The sequence below is a fragment of the Staurois parvus genome, unplaced genomic scaffold (assembly GCF_062004578.1).
Source record: "Staurois parvus isolate SC_StPar_1 unplaced genomic scaffold, SC_StPar_1.0 ptg000299l, whole genome shotgun sequence".
NCBI classification, from domain to species: Eukaryota; Metazoa; Chordata; class Amphibia; order Anura; family Ranidae; genus Staurois; species Staurois parvus.
In genome coordinates, this window is record NW_028318095.1 from 2,732,801 (window position 1) to 2,750,057 (window position 17,257).

Genomic DNA, 17,257 nt, shown 5'->3' on the forward strand with positions numbered 1-17,257 from the left:
ACATGTATTGGGTTTTTTGTTTAGCAAAGACATGTAGCAGAATACATTTGGCCTAAATCTATGAAGAAATTAGATTTGTTTCATTTTTTACTGGATATGTTTTATAGTAAAAAATATTGTTTTGTTTTTTACATTATTTTGTTTTTAGAGCAAAAAATAAAAACTGCACAGATGATGAAATACCACCGAAAGAAAACTCTATTTGTGGGGAAAAAGGGACATAAATTTAATTTATGTACAGTGTTGCATGACTGCGCAACTGTCAGTTAGAGTAACACAGCGCCGTATCACAAAAAATGGCCTGGTTAGGAAGGGGGGTAAATCCTCTGTAAGGCAAGTGGTTAAGGCCTACCTACCCTGATGTTGCATATATGCATATTGTTTCGTAAAGGGCTTAAAGTGAATCTGTGCTTTACTATCACATGGAAAAAGTAGACATTTGCTTAAATGTAGCCTTCCCCAGCAGCTTATTCTTACCCTACTTCCACTCCTCTGCTGATCTATTTTGCCACCAGGAACTAAAGAAATGCCATTCTAAGCTATGAATCTTTGGAATTGTAGCTTACACACAGGACTTTGGACAACAGTCCTAATTGCCTCTGTGCTATCATATACTCCAACATTCCTGGAAGTACTGGGAAGTAAAGGTAAGTTGGAGAGGCAGGGATATTAAAGCAAACCTGTTGCTTTGCCCCGAATAAGAATAGAGGTTTAGGATGTTTGTATGTTTTTACTGTCTTTTTGCTTACATGAAAACACAAGGAAACTGCATTTTTGGCAAGGTCAGCAGGTATTATATGGACAGAAAACTAATGCGACCACCACATCTAAGGAACAGTAGGGTACAATATATTACACTTTTTGTTTTTGGACTTAGTAATGTTGTAAATTAATTAATACCCTCCCCCTTCCCCAATGAGTACATTCGACAAGTCTACTGAATTCTAATACAAAAAAATCCAAGTGTTCAGGTTCTGGTTTTCCCAATTATAAGGCTGTTCACTCTATTAATGTATACACTCACCGGCCACTTTATTGGGTACACCTGTTCAATTGCTTGATAACACAAATTGCTAATCAGTCAATCACATGGAAGCAACTCAATGCATTTAGACATGTGGACATGGTGAAGACGACTTGCTGAAGTTCAAACTGAGCATCAGAATGGGGAAGAAAGGGTATTTAAGTGACTTTGAACGTGGCATGGCTGTTGGTGCCAGATGGGCTGGTCTGAGTATTTCAAAAACAGATCTACTGGGATTTTTAATGCGCAATCATGTCTAAGGTTTACCGAGAATGGTCCAAAAAAGAGAAAATATCCAGTGAGTGGCAGTTGTGTGGAGGAAAATGCCTCGTTGATGTCAGAGGTCAGAGGAGAATGGGCAGACTGGTTGCTGCAACATTCAGATGGTAGGATCAGAATTTGGCGCAAACAACATGAAAGCTGTTCTATGGATCCATCCTGCCTTGTATCAATGGTTCAGGCTGGTCGTGGTGGTGTATCGGTGTGGGGGATATTTTCTCTAATACTAGCAAGATGAACCTAATAAAGTGCCTGGTGAGTGTATAACAGTAATATGGTTGGGGAAGGGGGTGGGGGGGAGGCTGTATAATGCTAGTTTCTGCATTAGATTACACATATCATCAATTGTAGTACAGTAGTTATCTGTAATATCCTTGTTTTTTTTTTTTGCTTTCCTGCATTAAACTGTCAGTCGTGTGTGCATGACTAACGGAGGGATGTTTTTTTCTAATCTCCAAAAAAAGGTGATTGAATGGAAAATGTTCCCCAAATGTCTGAAATGTATTATGTTTGCAAATCAAAATAAAAACTCAAATATAAGAAGCCTGATTTTCATCAGCTAAGGTAGGGGTGTCAAACTGGCGGCCCTCCGGCTGTTGCAAAACTACAAGTCCCATCATGCCTCTGCCTTTGGGAGTCATGCATGTAACTATCAATCTTGCAATTCCTCATGGGATTTGTAGTTTGGCAACAGCTGGAGGGCCGCCAGTTTGAAACCCATGAGCTAAGGGGATATTACTGTGGACAGAAAATACAAGTTTGTTTACCTAAAATCCACTAAAGGTAAAAAAAAATGTAGAAACCCCTGTTTCGTATCAGAACAGAACTGCAAAATGACATTCTACATTGATAGCTCAACAAGATTCATTAGCACAATAAAATGTGCTAAAACACATTAAAAATAAATTAGACCTCCAAAAATGTGAGACTTGGAAAAAAAATTGGAGCAACGAGCTTCACGCCATATGCATTGAAATGAACTGTAATAAAAGCCTAATTGTGTTGTATTTAAATGAGTCTCACCATCTGTGTAGACTTCTTTTCGGAGATGTCCTTGTTGGTGTTTCTGTTTTTTGGCCGGGCGACTTTTCTGTATAACAGCAGTGCTCATGTTACTATCTGTAGACACGGGACTCGTAGGCCTCTGACAGTGAGCTGGATGGAAATGCCTACGGCCTGAGAAAGGAGAAGGTGAGGTGGTAAACATATTATGCTTTCCCTTTTTGTACAGCTTTAATAACTTTGTTTTTCAAACTCTGAATAATAAATCTGCAAAGAAGACCAGGATAATGGTTTTGATTAGGGTTAGGTTCACATGGCTCCCTGTCTCTCTTTAATTTGCAGATATGACTTCATTGTAATAGAAGTGGTCTCTGCAGCAGTATGAGATGCCTCAATTGATTCAAAGCTAGAGTCCCACAATCAACAGGGAAAGTGAACTGGAGAAATTGCATGGGGAGGATACTGCTCTCACAAAGTTTTTATCTGCAATTTGTTGCATGGGGGAAGTGTTGTGCTTTCAATGAAGTTCACAAAGAGAACTTCACAATAAATCACTAATCTATATCAAAGGTGGATGTTGAGGAACACATTAGACCTGGCTTTTGTTTGCTTTAGAACTGTATCTTTTCCCAAATATGTCTTTGTGAATGAAAAGCAGATGAAGCAGGTGGGTTATAGATCAAATGCACCTGCAATGAACTCTGAATGATTTTGGGAGCACCTTAAACTGAGGTTAATAGCACACTACATTTGCCTAGCAAAGCCCATCGTAACTGGCCCTAAGTGAGTTAGTCTACCAGTTGATTGCAAGTTTAAGATGACAGCTATCATTCATATAAAAATTAATATATATGCAAACAAAACATACCTCCCACTGCTTCTTGCATTTGGTGTCTTGCTACTTTTAGTCCAGCATATTCTGCAGCAGCTGCCACAGCCTGTGCAAAATCAGCATCTGTAAAAAATGAACCGTCAGATGAACTAACGCTAGAACGTCCACTGGAGACATTGTCTTCCTCGGAGGCAGAGCCCCATCCATTGATCATGGAACCAGTTACAGAGCTTTCTAAGTCCCCAATGCTGGAGGCAGGTGTCTGCTCCAAGCCACGTAATAGAAGTCTGCGGCTCTGGATCTTGCTTTCCATCTCCATGTCATCTCCTTCTTCTTCTGGGACATCTGTATCCATGTCTGACACTATCGGCCCAGAAATGTACCCATAAGTATGAGGCGGAGAAATGGGTCTTGGTGGTGGAGGAGGACTTATTTGATGTCGTCTGTGTGAAATAAAATACACAACAAAATTTTAGTATGTCAAATATGTTAGATTTATGATAAAACATAAGGCTCACATCATAAAACGTTCACAAAAGAATAAGGATCTTTATTTTCAGCCTTGAGACTGTAATTTTCAATTCTCATGCCTTGAAGGTAACCATCACATTTTTGAAAATAAGGATCCTTATCCTGGTACATTAGCTTTGAGATTTGAACCTAAAGTGTGTGAGTAAAAAGATCCATGAGGCGGTGAAAATGACCGTATCTCATTGTAGCCAGGCAGAAGTTAGCTTTCCAATAACTTGTTTCCAGCAGCTATTAGATAGATTTGATTCAAGTAGATCCTGATGTACTTTGTACATCTGTATTGGTCTAGTCCCTGCCTTATTTAATGGTGTAACCAATTGAATAGGAGAACTTACAACTAATACTGAGTCCTTTCCAGTACGCCAAGATATCATCATCATATTTTATCAGAGGCTTTTATGTTCACAAGTCATGTTGTATGAGTCACTTATGTGTATGTCGTTATTAATGAGAACATTTTGTTTGAGGCACTATATTACACTTTGGACCAAGGCCCAGAAAAGTGTAGCTACACCCATATTGAATACACTCATTAGACTTTTAGCAGGCATAATCTAATACACTTGAACCTGGTGCGAAAGAGTGTGTGTTGGAATAATCTGTCTTTCATAAAACAGTGAACCAGATTATTTTTTATATGTCTCTAGTTTAGGTAAGGAAATTATAGGAAAAATCTGACTGGATGAAAGAAGAATTATTTCTTCAGACATTTACATCGTAAATGTACATAATAACAAATGGTGTTTTTTTAATTGTGCGATAAAACAGTAATTAAACTGAAAGTTACATATTACTTTCCACCAACTGTATCAGTTTATGGTATGGATAGGAGGAGCTGTTGCTGGATCCAAACAGAACATCGGATTGAAAAACAAAAAGCATTGCATATTTTTCACTGAATTTTGTGTTTTGTGTGCACACCCCTTTAACTATCTATTTATTTATATTGAGTTATGCAAAAATATATTTGAATACCCACTATATCCTTTATCTTGTAATTTATATGGTACCATAAACTGCGTAAAATTCCAAAAGCGGATTGTTATCAAGTCAAATTTGTTAATTTGCGAAAAAGCAGAAATTAGCAAGTCCCCTTGCATTTATTTTGCTCCTTAATGTTCAAAAAGCTATTTCTGGATGAGTTAATTCATTTGGTGTTTATTAAAAACATCAGCAAGGAAGTGAGGAACATATGTGAACCTCTAAGAAGCTTCAACCTAATGAAGCAGAACGCTAAAATAATACAAAGTAAAATTCTAATAGTACATTACGTTTTAGCCTTACGAAACTCTTACACAAAATTAATCAAGGTGAAGTAATAGACTTACCAATAAGAGACTTGGCACAGAATACTGTCATTTAATAAAGTATTATAATGCACATTCTCCTAACGTGTATGCAGAGAACTGTGAACAACACTGTTATTTTTGGCACACTTGGAAGTTTCTCGCAGTTCCCACGCACTAAACGTTCTCAGGTGTTTACAGCACTTCTTAAATGAATCACTGCATTCACTCTAATACTGTGCTGGCAGCAGAGTGAACTGAAATCGACTTCCTGCTCTGCTAGTATACACACATGCCACATACCTACTGCTGCACTATAGAACAGATGTGTTACCCCTTTGTAAGCTACAGCAATGATGACAATAAATGCAGAAAAATATCTATTAATTGCTCTGCAAATGGGCATCAAGCTCATCAAGTCAGGCCTGCCATAGCAAAGAGGCAAAAAGCATTGGCCCTGGATCCATAGAAATAGAACATTTCTCATAACCAACATAGTTTCTATGGGAGAAGGCTTCTGTCTTCCTCCACTGGAGGAATCCTTTGCTGAGGATGCCTTATCAAATAATACATTTCATTTAATACTAGGACGTAATACAGGCCTACCCTACTCAATTGCTGTAACAAGAAGTAGAGGTAAGACTATGAATATGTAAGCTGTCAATACAATATTCATCTGACATATCTGCATATCTATTTCTGTGATTTCATTTCCACTTTAAAAAAAACCTCCTATATAACTATATATACCGTAACTATAAAATACTATATAACTTAAAAAAACAAGAACATAAAGACTATTCTTTAACAGAATGAGATGTAACTTGTTTCAACAAAACAGCTAACATTGTTCTACAGTTTAACAAGGTCAGAAGCATAAAATCAAGATTCAGTTCATAAAGGGAAGATTTGGTGGCTTGTATACTGTACTCCACTGTTGAAGGTTAATAAATTATTAGTTACATCTGGCTGTTGTCTGCTTTACACTCCTGAACTTTTTGATAATTTAAAGTACTTGTGTTAAGCAGGACACAACTTATGACGCTATAGCCACAATGCAGTGGATCCTCTTTTTAATGTTTTACAGTTCTTTGGATGGACAGCTGAAGCAATAGGTCTTGTTTCTTTCTTTTGTAGGTTAAGACATGTACACACCTTACTTGTTATCAGATAACTTCCAACTAAGGTGTCCGTTATGACACAGAGAATAGCTGCGATTCAACAGATCTCAGCTATTCTCTGGTCATTCACAGTTTATGACACTCAGGAGATCATGTCAGCCCTTCTCTGGAGATCTGTGTTCTCCCTCCAGATTCTCCAGCCCAGAGCTGGAGAATCAGAGGGACCGAAAACTAAGCAGAGATAATTTACCTCTGTTTAGTAAACTGATCTTTTACTATAATCTCGAGAGATTATAGTAAAATGAGCCGTTTTTCAGAGTTTGTAGACCGTTCTCCAGCGTTTGGAGACCGTTCTCTCTTCGTTCGGAGAACTGCTTCATAAACTGCATTCACAGGAGAACTGTGTTCTCCGAGAATGCCGGAGAACTGAGCAGCGATCTATTACCGCTGGTTCACAAACGGACACCTATAAGCAGTAAATTAGTCGGGTTACTGGGGATTGACTCCTACTGCTTTTAAATCGGTCATAGATAAAGATGGAACAGAGAGCTTGAAGATCACAAATAAATACATGGAGAATAATGTGGTTAATGTACTAAAGGCAAACATGCTGTTCCTGTTGCAAGATAAGTTGTACTTTGCAATGCAATTTGCCCCAGGACTTAGGCCCCATGTACACAGGACACTTCTGAACAATGGAAACTGACTGCTGGAAAATGTAGGTTAAAAAACGTCAGTTTATCCGCGTTTTCATAATGCGTTTATGTGCATTTGCGTTTATAAGCATTTTTTAAAGATAAGCACAGGAGAACCTCCCAAATACCCAGAATGCACTCAAAAGTGGTAAATTATTACCTATTTCAGACTGTTTCAGAGAAATACAGAGAGTAGAAGCAGAGACAGCAGTATGTGTTGAGATAATAAGGTGAGAGTTGCTCATTAACATTTCTTTTTTTTCCAGAGGTGGAAAAGGTGTCTGGTGGAGTGAGTCATTAAGGTCATCTGGCAGGGGGTCTTCATGAGGAATTTGAGGTGTGTATGGTCATTAACATATCTTTTGTTTCCAAGGGTGGGAAAGGTCTGAGGTGTGAATTGGTCATTACAATATGTGACAAGCTTGGTAGGAACATCCTGTGCACAGTGTTTTGTCCATCTGAGTACCTTGAAAACTCTTTTCATGCATTTTTCATGGTGAAAAAAGGCTCTGGACAGCATTGGGAACTGAAGGAGTTAAAAAAAATAATTTGCAACCGCAAACGCTTATAAACATGATTTTCCGCGTTTAGCTGTGTTTACAAGCATTTTTGTGTTTGAAACGCTGATACAATCAACTGCTGAATGCAAGTTTTCTGCGTTCAAAAAACCAACTGTAAACTCAACTGCCTGTAAACGAAGACGTGTACATGGACACAGAGGAAAACATTAGGGAGAGTTCAGGAGCTGCTGAAAAAAACGCTGAACAGCTCCTAAACGTGAGTTTATCAGCTGCAGTGTACATGAGCCCTTAGTGATTGCAAAGAATACCTAATCACATGCAATGGAAAAGCATTGTTGCCAACACATGATTGGATTGTGGATGATAGAAGACAGCAGAGCTTTACCTCATTTACAAAGCTTTTGGAAAAATTCCTTTGCAATATGTAACTTCCCTTGCAAAGTGAACATCCTATTTGCCTTTAGTAATTCAACCCCAATTTATTTTGTATCCTTAAAGCTTTATTTGCTTAAGAACATAAGGCTCATACACACAGAGGTTGAGAGGAAGAAATACATTTTAGTGTAAAAATCCTGGCTTATTTTTCATGCCTGGTCACAGGTGACACGCACAGCTGGCCATAGAAGTCAATTTCTGTGCTCATTTGTATGTGGATAAACGCTGATGGTTTTTACATTAGGGAAAGACATCATAAGTGCCACAGAAATGCCATTTACCCGAGTACAAGTGCAGACTATCTTTCACTGTTGTGGCTGGCTGTACGCATTACCTGCAGCTCCCTGGGTGCGAAAGTCCACTTGGATTTTAACTCTAGAGCACATTTGCACCTCTTATTGCCACTGTGTAAGAGCTCTATGTCATTAAGAAAAACAAAAAGGTTTAAGAGCTTTAAGGATACCAGTTACAATATACTCTATTGATTTATTTGTGATCTTCAGCTGTATTTTTCATCAATATCTATGACCACTTTAAAAGCAATAGCAGTCAATTACTAAAGTTACCTGCGCAAGCCCATATACATCCCTAGGTTATAGTTTTGGCACTTTTTATTGTTGGACACAATGTGGAATAAGGGGAACTCCCTTTATAAAACTTGACTCCAATGAAAACTGGCTGTTGGCAAGGAGAATCATCTGCTGGCTTCCTACATCTTTAGGGAATACCAGTTGCTTGACACATTCCCCAGGATTCACAATTAACCCTAAACGTCATAGCCATAGCACAGCTCATGAATTCCCCATACCATAAAAACGACAATTGGGAAATCTAGCTGCAAGAGGGTGCACGTTTGTTTTGGTGCTGTGCCAAGAAGATTATAACATTGAAACCTCAGAAGGATTTAAGGACTTTAAATCTTTGTGAATGTCAGAATTGATTTTCTCTTCATACCAGTCAACAAGAATGCCAAAGCATCTTGATGCTTTATAGAAGAACGTCAAATGCATATCAGAAGGAGGTCAAATGTAAACCAGAAGCACCTATAAAGGAAGTGAGATGGAATTCAGAAGCACCTCAAACTGATCTCATATTGTAGCTGAATGTGTCTAAAAGTATGCTGCTTTTGCTTAATCAAAGTTTGAGTTAATTTGGTCCTTTCTTTCCAAGTACAACCATAAATTCTACATGATAATAATGGGATGTTACAAATTTTAAATTAGAAGTTAGAAAAAAAATCCGATCTCAGAAATGAGAGGCACCTAGAATATTACCTTCTCTCAAGGTGATGCTGAGCAAGAACTAAGTCTTCTTGGCAGTCTTGAAGCATTGGCTGAAGCTCCTCCTGAGGGGATGGAGTGAGTGTGGCAGTAGACTGGTGGCTGTAGGACACAGCAGCTGGAGAAGAAGCAGCCCCTCTTATTGGTGGTGTAGGACCTCTCTCATCTTCTTCTTCTAACTCGTCTTGCTGTAGATACATTCTTGTTGGTGGCATGGGACATGGTAGTTCTCTCTCATAGCTTAAAAAATATTTTTAAAAAAGATTATAGAATCTGTATGCTGTTTTAATCTATAATAGTCAAAAACATGTCATCTTATTGTAATTTCCTTTGTAAAAGTGTAATTCCCTTAACTAATGTGACAAGAACATGTTTGTGAAAACAGCAAACATCACTGGGTTTATGAGACAAATTTATGAAGCTATTCAGACCTTTTTCTATTTTACAATCTTTTACTCTTGAATAATTAACTACTTGCCGACCACAGATAGCCGAATGATGGCTTCACTGTGGCCGGCCAGTTCTGGGAGGACATCATATGACATCCTCCCAGAACATGTTCGCCTGCGCGCCCCCAGGGGTGCGCACCTGGCGATCTCCATGATCGCTGTGTCCAACGGACACAGCCGATCATGTGATATGGTAAAAGGCCAATCACAACGGCCTTTTACCACATGATCAGCCGTGTCCAATGACACACTGATCATTGGGAAATGCAATTGCCGGTTATCGGCTGCACTTTCCTCACGCTGTCACAGCATGAGGAAAGTACTGCTGAGAACCGGCAGTTGTCAGAGAAGGGATCGGCACCTATCATCAGGGCACTGATGATTAATGCCCTGATGATCGATGCCCAGCAGTGCCGCCCACCAGTGCCACCCAAAAGTGCCCAGCAGCGCCACCCACCTGTGCCCAGCAGTGCCCATCAGTGCTACCCACCTGTGCCCATCAGTGCCACCCACCAGTGCCCATCAGTGCAGCCCAGAAGTGCCATCCATCAGTACCGCCCAGCAGTGCCACCCATCAGTGCCCAGCAGTGCTGCCAGTTAGTGCCCAGCAGTGCCACCAGTCAGTGCCCAGCAGTGCCGCCTATCAGTGCCCATCAGTACCGACTATTAGTGCCCATCATCAGCGCCACCTATCAGTGTTGCCTATCAGTGCCACCTATCCATGTCACCTCATCAGTGCCGCCTATCAGTCCCCATCAGTTCTGCCTATCAGTGCCGCCTATCAGTGCCCATCAGTGCTGCCTATCAGTGCCCATCAGTACTGCCTATCAATGCAGACTTATCAACGCACATCAGTGAAGGAGAAAAATTACCTGTTTGCAAAATTTTATAATAGAAACAAAGAAAAACTTTTTTAAAAAATTTTTTGCTCTTTTTTGTTTATAGCACAAAAAATAAACACCCAGCAGCGAGTAAATACCACCAAAAGAAAGCTCTATTTGTGTGAAAAAAAATGCTAAACATTTCATATGAGTACAGTGTTTCATGATCGCGCAACTGTCATTCAAAATGCGACAGAGCTGAAAGCTGAAAATTGGCCTGGGAAGGGGGTATAAGTGCCTGGTAGGCAAGTGGTTAAGCGCAGTGACAAGACCCTTACTGACAAATATCTGTGGCATCAGCTGTATCTCTTAAAACTAAAGTACATGTGTCATGACAGAAATATGTGGTCTGCCATCGTATGGTTCCTTCTAAAAGTTTGAGTTGGCTGGTTCTGTTTGGTTTCAATACTTCTGAGTCATGGGTACAGTTATTGACACATCAGGTCATTTTATCCAATAACCCTTTTAGCGGCACATGTAAAGCCCCAATATCAATCAATATTATTTATATATTATCTACAATCTTGTCTCACAAGGACAAGCAGTTGTAATGGGAACCAAAACATTCAATGTCCCTCAAGTCAATCAGTATTAATAATGATGTTGATTGATATTCTTATGATTAGGTTAAAAAACTACTAGTTGCCTTCTAAGCCAACATTTTTACATTATTTTTTAATTATTCTATATATATATATATATATATATATATATATATATATATGGTTTCTCACCTTTCATCAGCACTCAGAGGATACTCCTCCCCACCCCCATGTGGTGGTGGATGTGCTGGTGGTGGAGGCAGCAGATCAGCCCAGTTCATTCCAGCTTGTTTGGAAACTTTGGGTGCACGCGTTCCTTTTTTATGACCTTGGCTCCCTGCAACAAAAAGGACACTAAGTACATAATGCAAGCCTGGTGCTAGCAAAATTGTAAAGTAATTGTTACTTTGATACTCTTATAAATCTTTGGGAAAAATAATATAGGACATAAATTACCCAGAAACATATTTATTAAGTTAATAGCTAATAAATACCTAAAATTCCATAAAGTCACAAATGAATTTTACTAGCAACACCATTTAGAGTGATCTTCCTCCAACTATTAATTGCATTATAGATTATCATCTAAAACAAATGAGCTGTAGACATATTTTCTCAAGTGCTTTATTTTACTATTTAATTTCTGCAGCCCAAAATACAATCTGATCCTGATATGATCTATTAACGTTTCACTGTTGCATTAAGTCACTGAGTATACATCATTTGTACTTGTCCAAAAAATTGTTTTAGGCAAAATTAAATTATTTTTTTCACTTAGGAAAGCAGCGCCAGACAAGCATTTAATTGTTGCTGCAAATGGGAAAATCTATTCCTTGCTAAAGTAACAATTTCATTATAAGAAGTGCACAGAGCAATGAAGTAACAAGTGGGGCACTACCATGGATATGGAGGGAGGTGCATTCACTTACAAAACTGGGTGATACGTAAAGTGTTTGAACATGCAAGGCAAGGTAAAAGATTCACTTTAATGGCAACCCCAATAGAAGCATTCCCTTTGCTCTCCTGCTGCTGTTTTGCTGTTGGGAGCAAAAAAGAATTACCTGGTGCTTTCAGGTACAAGAAAGCATGTGACTCACTTTCCTCCCTTCCACATAACAGTTCTTGTGCCTGGTGAATGGACCTCCTAGGAAACCAGGACTGTCACATGGGGGTGGGAAGAGAGTCATCAGAACTGTATAATAAAGAAGGGTACATTTAGGCAGATAGTTTATGGGATGCAAGGATATTCCCAATTTCTTGAAGAATTATCTGGACCTAATTTATCAGTATGTCCTGATCATCCGCCAATCATTTTGATTCTTCTCACATTCCAAAACCTGAATTTGAAGAATTAAACTTAATAGCAAATTTGTTTCTGTTGGCCAACAGGAGCAATACTTATATCACATACTCAGATAACCATGGCCTGTTAATATAAAAAACCCATCATCCACCAAGATAATCACAATTATGTACTGTCAGTTACTCATCTACCATGAACTGACAAATGTTTTTTTTTTATGATGATCACTGTGAAGAAAGTCAGTTTATTTCATAATGCATAACTTGTAAAACATCTAAATAACTACCTGAAGTGCTGCTTCCTCGATCTGAACTGTTGTATGATCCTCCAGCATTCTGATCATGAGCTTGGTTGTAGGGAATAGTAGATGGCATAGTATCTGTGACCCGATAATCTAAAAAAAGAGGCAAACAAATGACGAAAACCACATTAACAAATAAAAATGCTATTTTAATTTGTCTTCAACTAAAATGTATCAAACAAGTGGAAAGTGAGGTTATCACTCACAGAACAAAGCCTGTCTAGATGTCATAAAAAAAAGAGGGATGAAATGCTGATTAGTCAAAAAATAAATTACAATCCCAACATTTTTTTCTACTGTCTTTAAGCTAGTTTGCTCTACCATTTGGAGGTATTGTGTGGTCTACACAGTCACCATGAAGCATCCTGATTGCAGAAAAGGGCATGGATTCAGCTAATGTGGATTTTGGGACTGTGGGACTGTACTGTATACCACTCATGTGTTCCTTGTTCAAAGCATTAGAACATCATAGTTCCCAAAACAAAGAGGTCCGCCTGGTTTTGGCTGGGTGGGCCAATGAATACCTCAGTCCCTGTCAGGAGCCTTGCACCCTGGGGAATCAGGGAAAGGGTCCCTTCTCTTTGGAGGAGGACTATGTGTACACCCTGTGTACTTTTTTTGTGTTTTCACTTTTGTGAGTACACCTTTTTATGAACTGGATGTTAAGTTTTCGAGTGTGTTTAGCTACACAGTGGGACTTTAAAAAAGAAAAAAAATAGAACATTATGGTTAGAGATGAGCGAAGAAATTAAAAATTCGATTCGACTGATTCGGCGAATTCGTGGACAATATTCGATTCGAGTCGAATAAATTCGCTGTGAATTTAACTTAAAAAAGGGTGTTTCTAGGCTTCAGAGAGACTTAATATTAGTGCAGAACACTGTACCTTTAATTTAAATGCCCTTGGAGTCTGCTGGGGAAGAGAAATAATACTGTCACTCAGTATGACATGCAGATGAGTGCCGTCGATCTTAGAATCACCGCACACTTCACTCATTTGGCCAGTCACGGGGCCAAAACCAGTGTTTGGAGCCACAGTGTGGCGGTGGAGGCAGCAGCAATGGGAGGCCATACAGCAACCTATGACAAAATGGAAACCAGCAGGAGTGTGAGGAGACCTCAAAGTGGCACATGGCAGAGTGGGAGCAATGGGAGGCGGTACAGGGACCCAGGTCACACTGTGGGCTCAGCAGCAGCGTGACCAGGCGGTACGGGGGCCCATGGCCGATTTGGGGCCTGGTGGCACCTATGGAAGGCCTGTAATCTGCCAGCAACCTATGACAAAATGGACAACCGCAGGAGTGTGAGGAGATTTCAAAGTGGCACATGGCAGAGTGGAAGCAATGGGAGGCCGTACAGGGACCCAGGTCACACTGTGGGCTCAGCAGCAGCGTGACCAGGCGGTACGGGGGCCCATGGCCGATTTGGGGCCTGGCGGCACCTATGGGAGGCCTGTAATCTGCCAGCACCCTATGACAAAATGGAACCCTGGGCTGGGGCAGGCAGAACCGCCGTATCTTTATCACGGTTTTCCCAGGCCACTGAATGGCGACGCTGCATATGCTGACGCAACGCTGTAGTCCCAACATGGGCCCCCTGGCCACGCTTGACTTTCTGGCCACATAGTCGACATACGGCTACGTTTACTTCCTCGGGCGGCTTGACGAAAAATTGCCACACCGCAGAGTAGGAAACTTTGCCTCCGCTACTCCTCACTGGCTGACTGCTACTTCCTCCGTGCACACCGGCACCACTACTGGCCGTGGTGGTAGGCTGCAGTGGAGCTGGTGCTCTACTCCGTGGCCGTTTGCCTCCACTGACACTGCTGCGACCCTGCTGCCTCCTGGCAGCAGCAATGGGAGGCCGTACAGGGACCCATGAGAGACTCTGGACTTGGCAGCAGCATGAGGAGGCGGTATATAGGGGCCCATGGCAGATTAGGGGCCTGGCAGCAGCTATAGGAGGCCCGTAATCTGCCAGCACCCTATGTCAAAAAATTCAACACACCAGCAGTGTGAGGAGACCTGAAAGTGGCACATGGCAGAGTGTGGCGATGGAGACAGCAGCAATGGGAGGCCGTACAGGGACCCATGAGAGACTCTGGACCTGGCAGCAGCATGAGGAGGCGGTATATAGGGGCCCATGGCAGATTAGGGGCCTGGCAGCAGCTATAGGAGGCCCGTAATCTGCCAGCACCCTATGTCAAAAAATTCAACACACCAGCAGTGTGTGAGGAGACCTGAAAGTGGCACATGGCAGAGTGTGGCGATGGAGACAGCAGCAATGGGAGGCCGTATAGGGACCCATGAGAGACTCTGGACTTGGCAGCAGCATGAGGAGGCGGTATATAGGGGCCCATGGCAGATTAGGGGCCTGGCAGCAGCTATGGGAGGCCCGTAATCTGCCAGCACCCTATGTCAAAAAATTGAAAACACAAGCAGTGTGAAGAGACCTGAATGTGGCACATGGCAGAGTGTGGCGATGGAGACAGCAGCAATGGGAGGCCGTACAGGGACCCATGAGAGACTCTGGACCTGGCAGCAGCATGAGGAGGCGGTATATAGGGGCCTATGGCAGATTAGGGGCCTGGCAGCAGCTATAGGAGGCCCGTAATCTGCTAGCACCCTATGTCCAAAAATTCTACACACCAGCAGTGTGAGGAGACCTGAAAGTGGCACATGGCAGAGTGTGGAGATGGAGACAGCAGCAATGGGAGGCCGTACAGGGACCCATGAGAGACTCTGGACCTGGCAGCAGCATGAGGAGGCGGTATATAGGGGCCCATGGCAGATTAGGGGCCTGGCAGCAGCTATGGGAGGCCCGTAATCTGCCAGCACCCTATGTCAAAAAATTCAACACACCAGCAGTGTGAGGAGACCTGAAAGTGGCACATGGCATGAGAGACTGTGGACCTGGCAGCAGCATGAGGAGGCGGTATAGGGGCCCATGGCAGATTAGGGGCCTGGCAGCAGCTATGGGAAGCCCGTAATCTGCCAGCACCCTATGTCAAAAAATTCAACACACCAGCAGTGTGTGAGGAGACCTGAAAGTGGCACATGGCAGAGTGTGGCGATGGAGACAGCAGCAATGGGAGGCCGTACAGGGACCCATGAGAGACTCTGGACTTGGCAGCAGCATGAGGAGGCAGTATATAGGGGCCCATGGCAGATTAGGGGCCTGGCAGCAGCTATGGGAGGCCCGTAATCTGCCAGCACCCTATGTCAAAAAATTCAACACACCAGCAGTGTGAGGAGACCTGAAAGTGGCACATGGCATGAGAGACTGTGGACCTGGCAGCAGCATGAGGAGGCGGTATAGGGGCCCATGGCAGATTAGGGGCCTGGCAGCAGCTATGGGAGGCCCATAATCTGCCAGCACCCTATGTCAAAAAATTCAACACACCAGCAGTGTGTGAGGAGACCTGAAAGTGGCACATGGCAGAGTGTGGCGATGGAGACAACCCACCGACTGTTTTGCTCGCTGCCAAGCTGGCACCCTCTTCTCCTGATGATGCGGAAGCAATAGCCTGATGACGACGAGGCTGCCAAGTGCGATCAGCCTCATCATCATCAATTAGGGTCTCCGCCTCACTACTAGCCCCCTCGGCTGCGTGTGGGTCAGGAGACAGACCTGTCTCTACACCGGCTACCGAGCCACTCTCCTCGCCACTACTTCTTCGCCTGGCTGCTGAAGAGGCGGATGTCTCCCCCCGTTCCTGACCGCCCTCTGTTAGCTCTTCCTCACTGTACTGGATGACACCGGGAGCACTAGCCTCTGGCTGCGAATAGTGCTGCCTCGACCCCTTCCTCTGCTGCCACGTCTGCTCGCTCCTAAAACATTGCCTCCTCTGCCACTCCTCTGCATGTTGTCTGACATACTCTTTAATTAAACGATTCTGTGTCCCTGAGTAACAATTCTGTGGCCCTAAGTAACGGTTCTGTGGCCCTCAGTAACAGTTCTGTGTCCCTGAGTAACAATTCTGTGTCTGTGCGAGTAACAATTCTGTGGCCCTAAGTAACAGTTCTGTGGCCCTCAGTAACAATTCTGTGGCCCTAAGTAACGGTTCTGTGGCCCTCAGTAACAATTCTGTGTCCCTGTGTAACAATTCTGTGTCTGTGCGAGTAACAATTCTGTGGCCCTAAGTAACAGTTCTGTGTCCCTGAGTAACAATTCTGTGTCTGTGCGAGTAACAATTCTGTGGCCCTAAGTAACAGTTCTGTGGCCCTCAGTAACAATTCTGTGTCCCTGAGTAACAATTCTGTGGCCCTAAGTAACGGTTCTGTGGCCCTCAGTAACAATTCTGTGTCCCTGTGTAACAATTCTGTGTCTGTGCGAGTAACAATTCTGTGGCCCTAAGTAACGGTTCTGTGGCCCTCAGTAACAGTTCTGTGTCCCTGAGTAACAATTCTGTGTCTGTGCGAGTAACAATTCTGTGGCCCTAAGTAACAGTTCTGTGGCCCTCAGTAACAGTTCTGTGTCCCTGAGTAACAATTCTGTGTCTGTGCGAGTAACAATTCTGTGGCCCTAAGTAACAGTTCTGTGGCCCTCAGTAACAATTCTGTGGCCCTAAGTAACGGTTCTGTGGCCCTCAGTAACAATTCTGTGTCCCTGTGTAACAATTCTGTGTCTGTGCGAGTAACAATTCTGTGGCCCTAAGTAACAGTTCTGTGTCCCTGAGTAACAATTCTGTGTCTGTGCGAGTAACAATTCTGTGGCCCTAAGTAACAGTTCTGTGGCCCTCAGTAACAATTCTGTGTCCCTGAGTAACAATTCTG

At 42.3% G+C, this 17,257-nt stretch overlaps 1 protein-coding gene across 3 annotated transcripts in view; it reads right to left on the reverse strand.

Moving 5' to 3' along the window:
* Positions 1–17,257, reverse strand: part of ROBO1 (roundabout guidance receptor 1) — a 1,375,987-nt gene that overhangs the window by 21,694 nt on the left and 1,337,036 nt on the right. For all 3 annotated transcript variants that reach the window (XM_089682911.1, XM_089682910.1, XM_089682909.1), the window contains 5 exons: positions 12,468–12,575; positions 11,071–11,215; positions 9,001–9,246; positions 3,174–3,580; positions 2,327–2,479 (listed from right to left, as the gene is read on the reverse strand). In XM_089682911.1, coding sequence (XP_089539037.1) covers positions 2,327–2,479; positions 3,174–3,580; positions 9,001–9,246; positions 11,071–11,215; positions 12,468–12,575 — 1,059 coding nt within the window. The remainder of the gene's footprint in view (positions 1–2,326; positions 2,480–3,173; positions 3,581–9,000; positions 9,247–11,070; positions 11,216–12,467; positions 12,576–17,257) is intronic.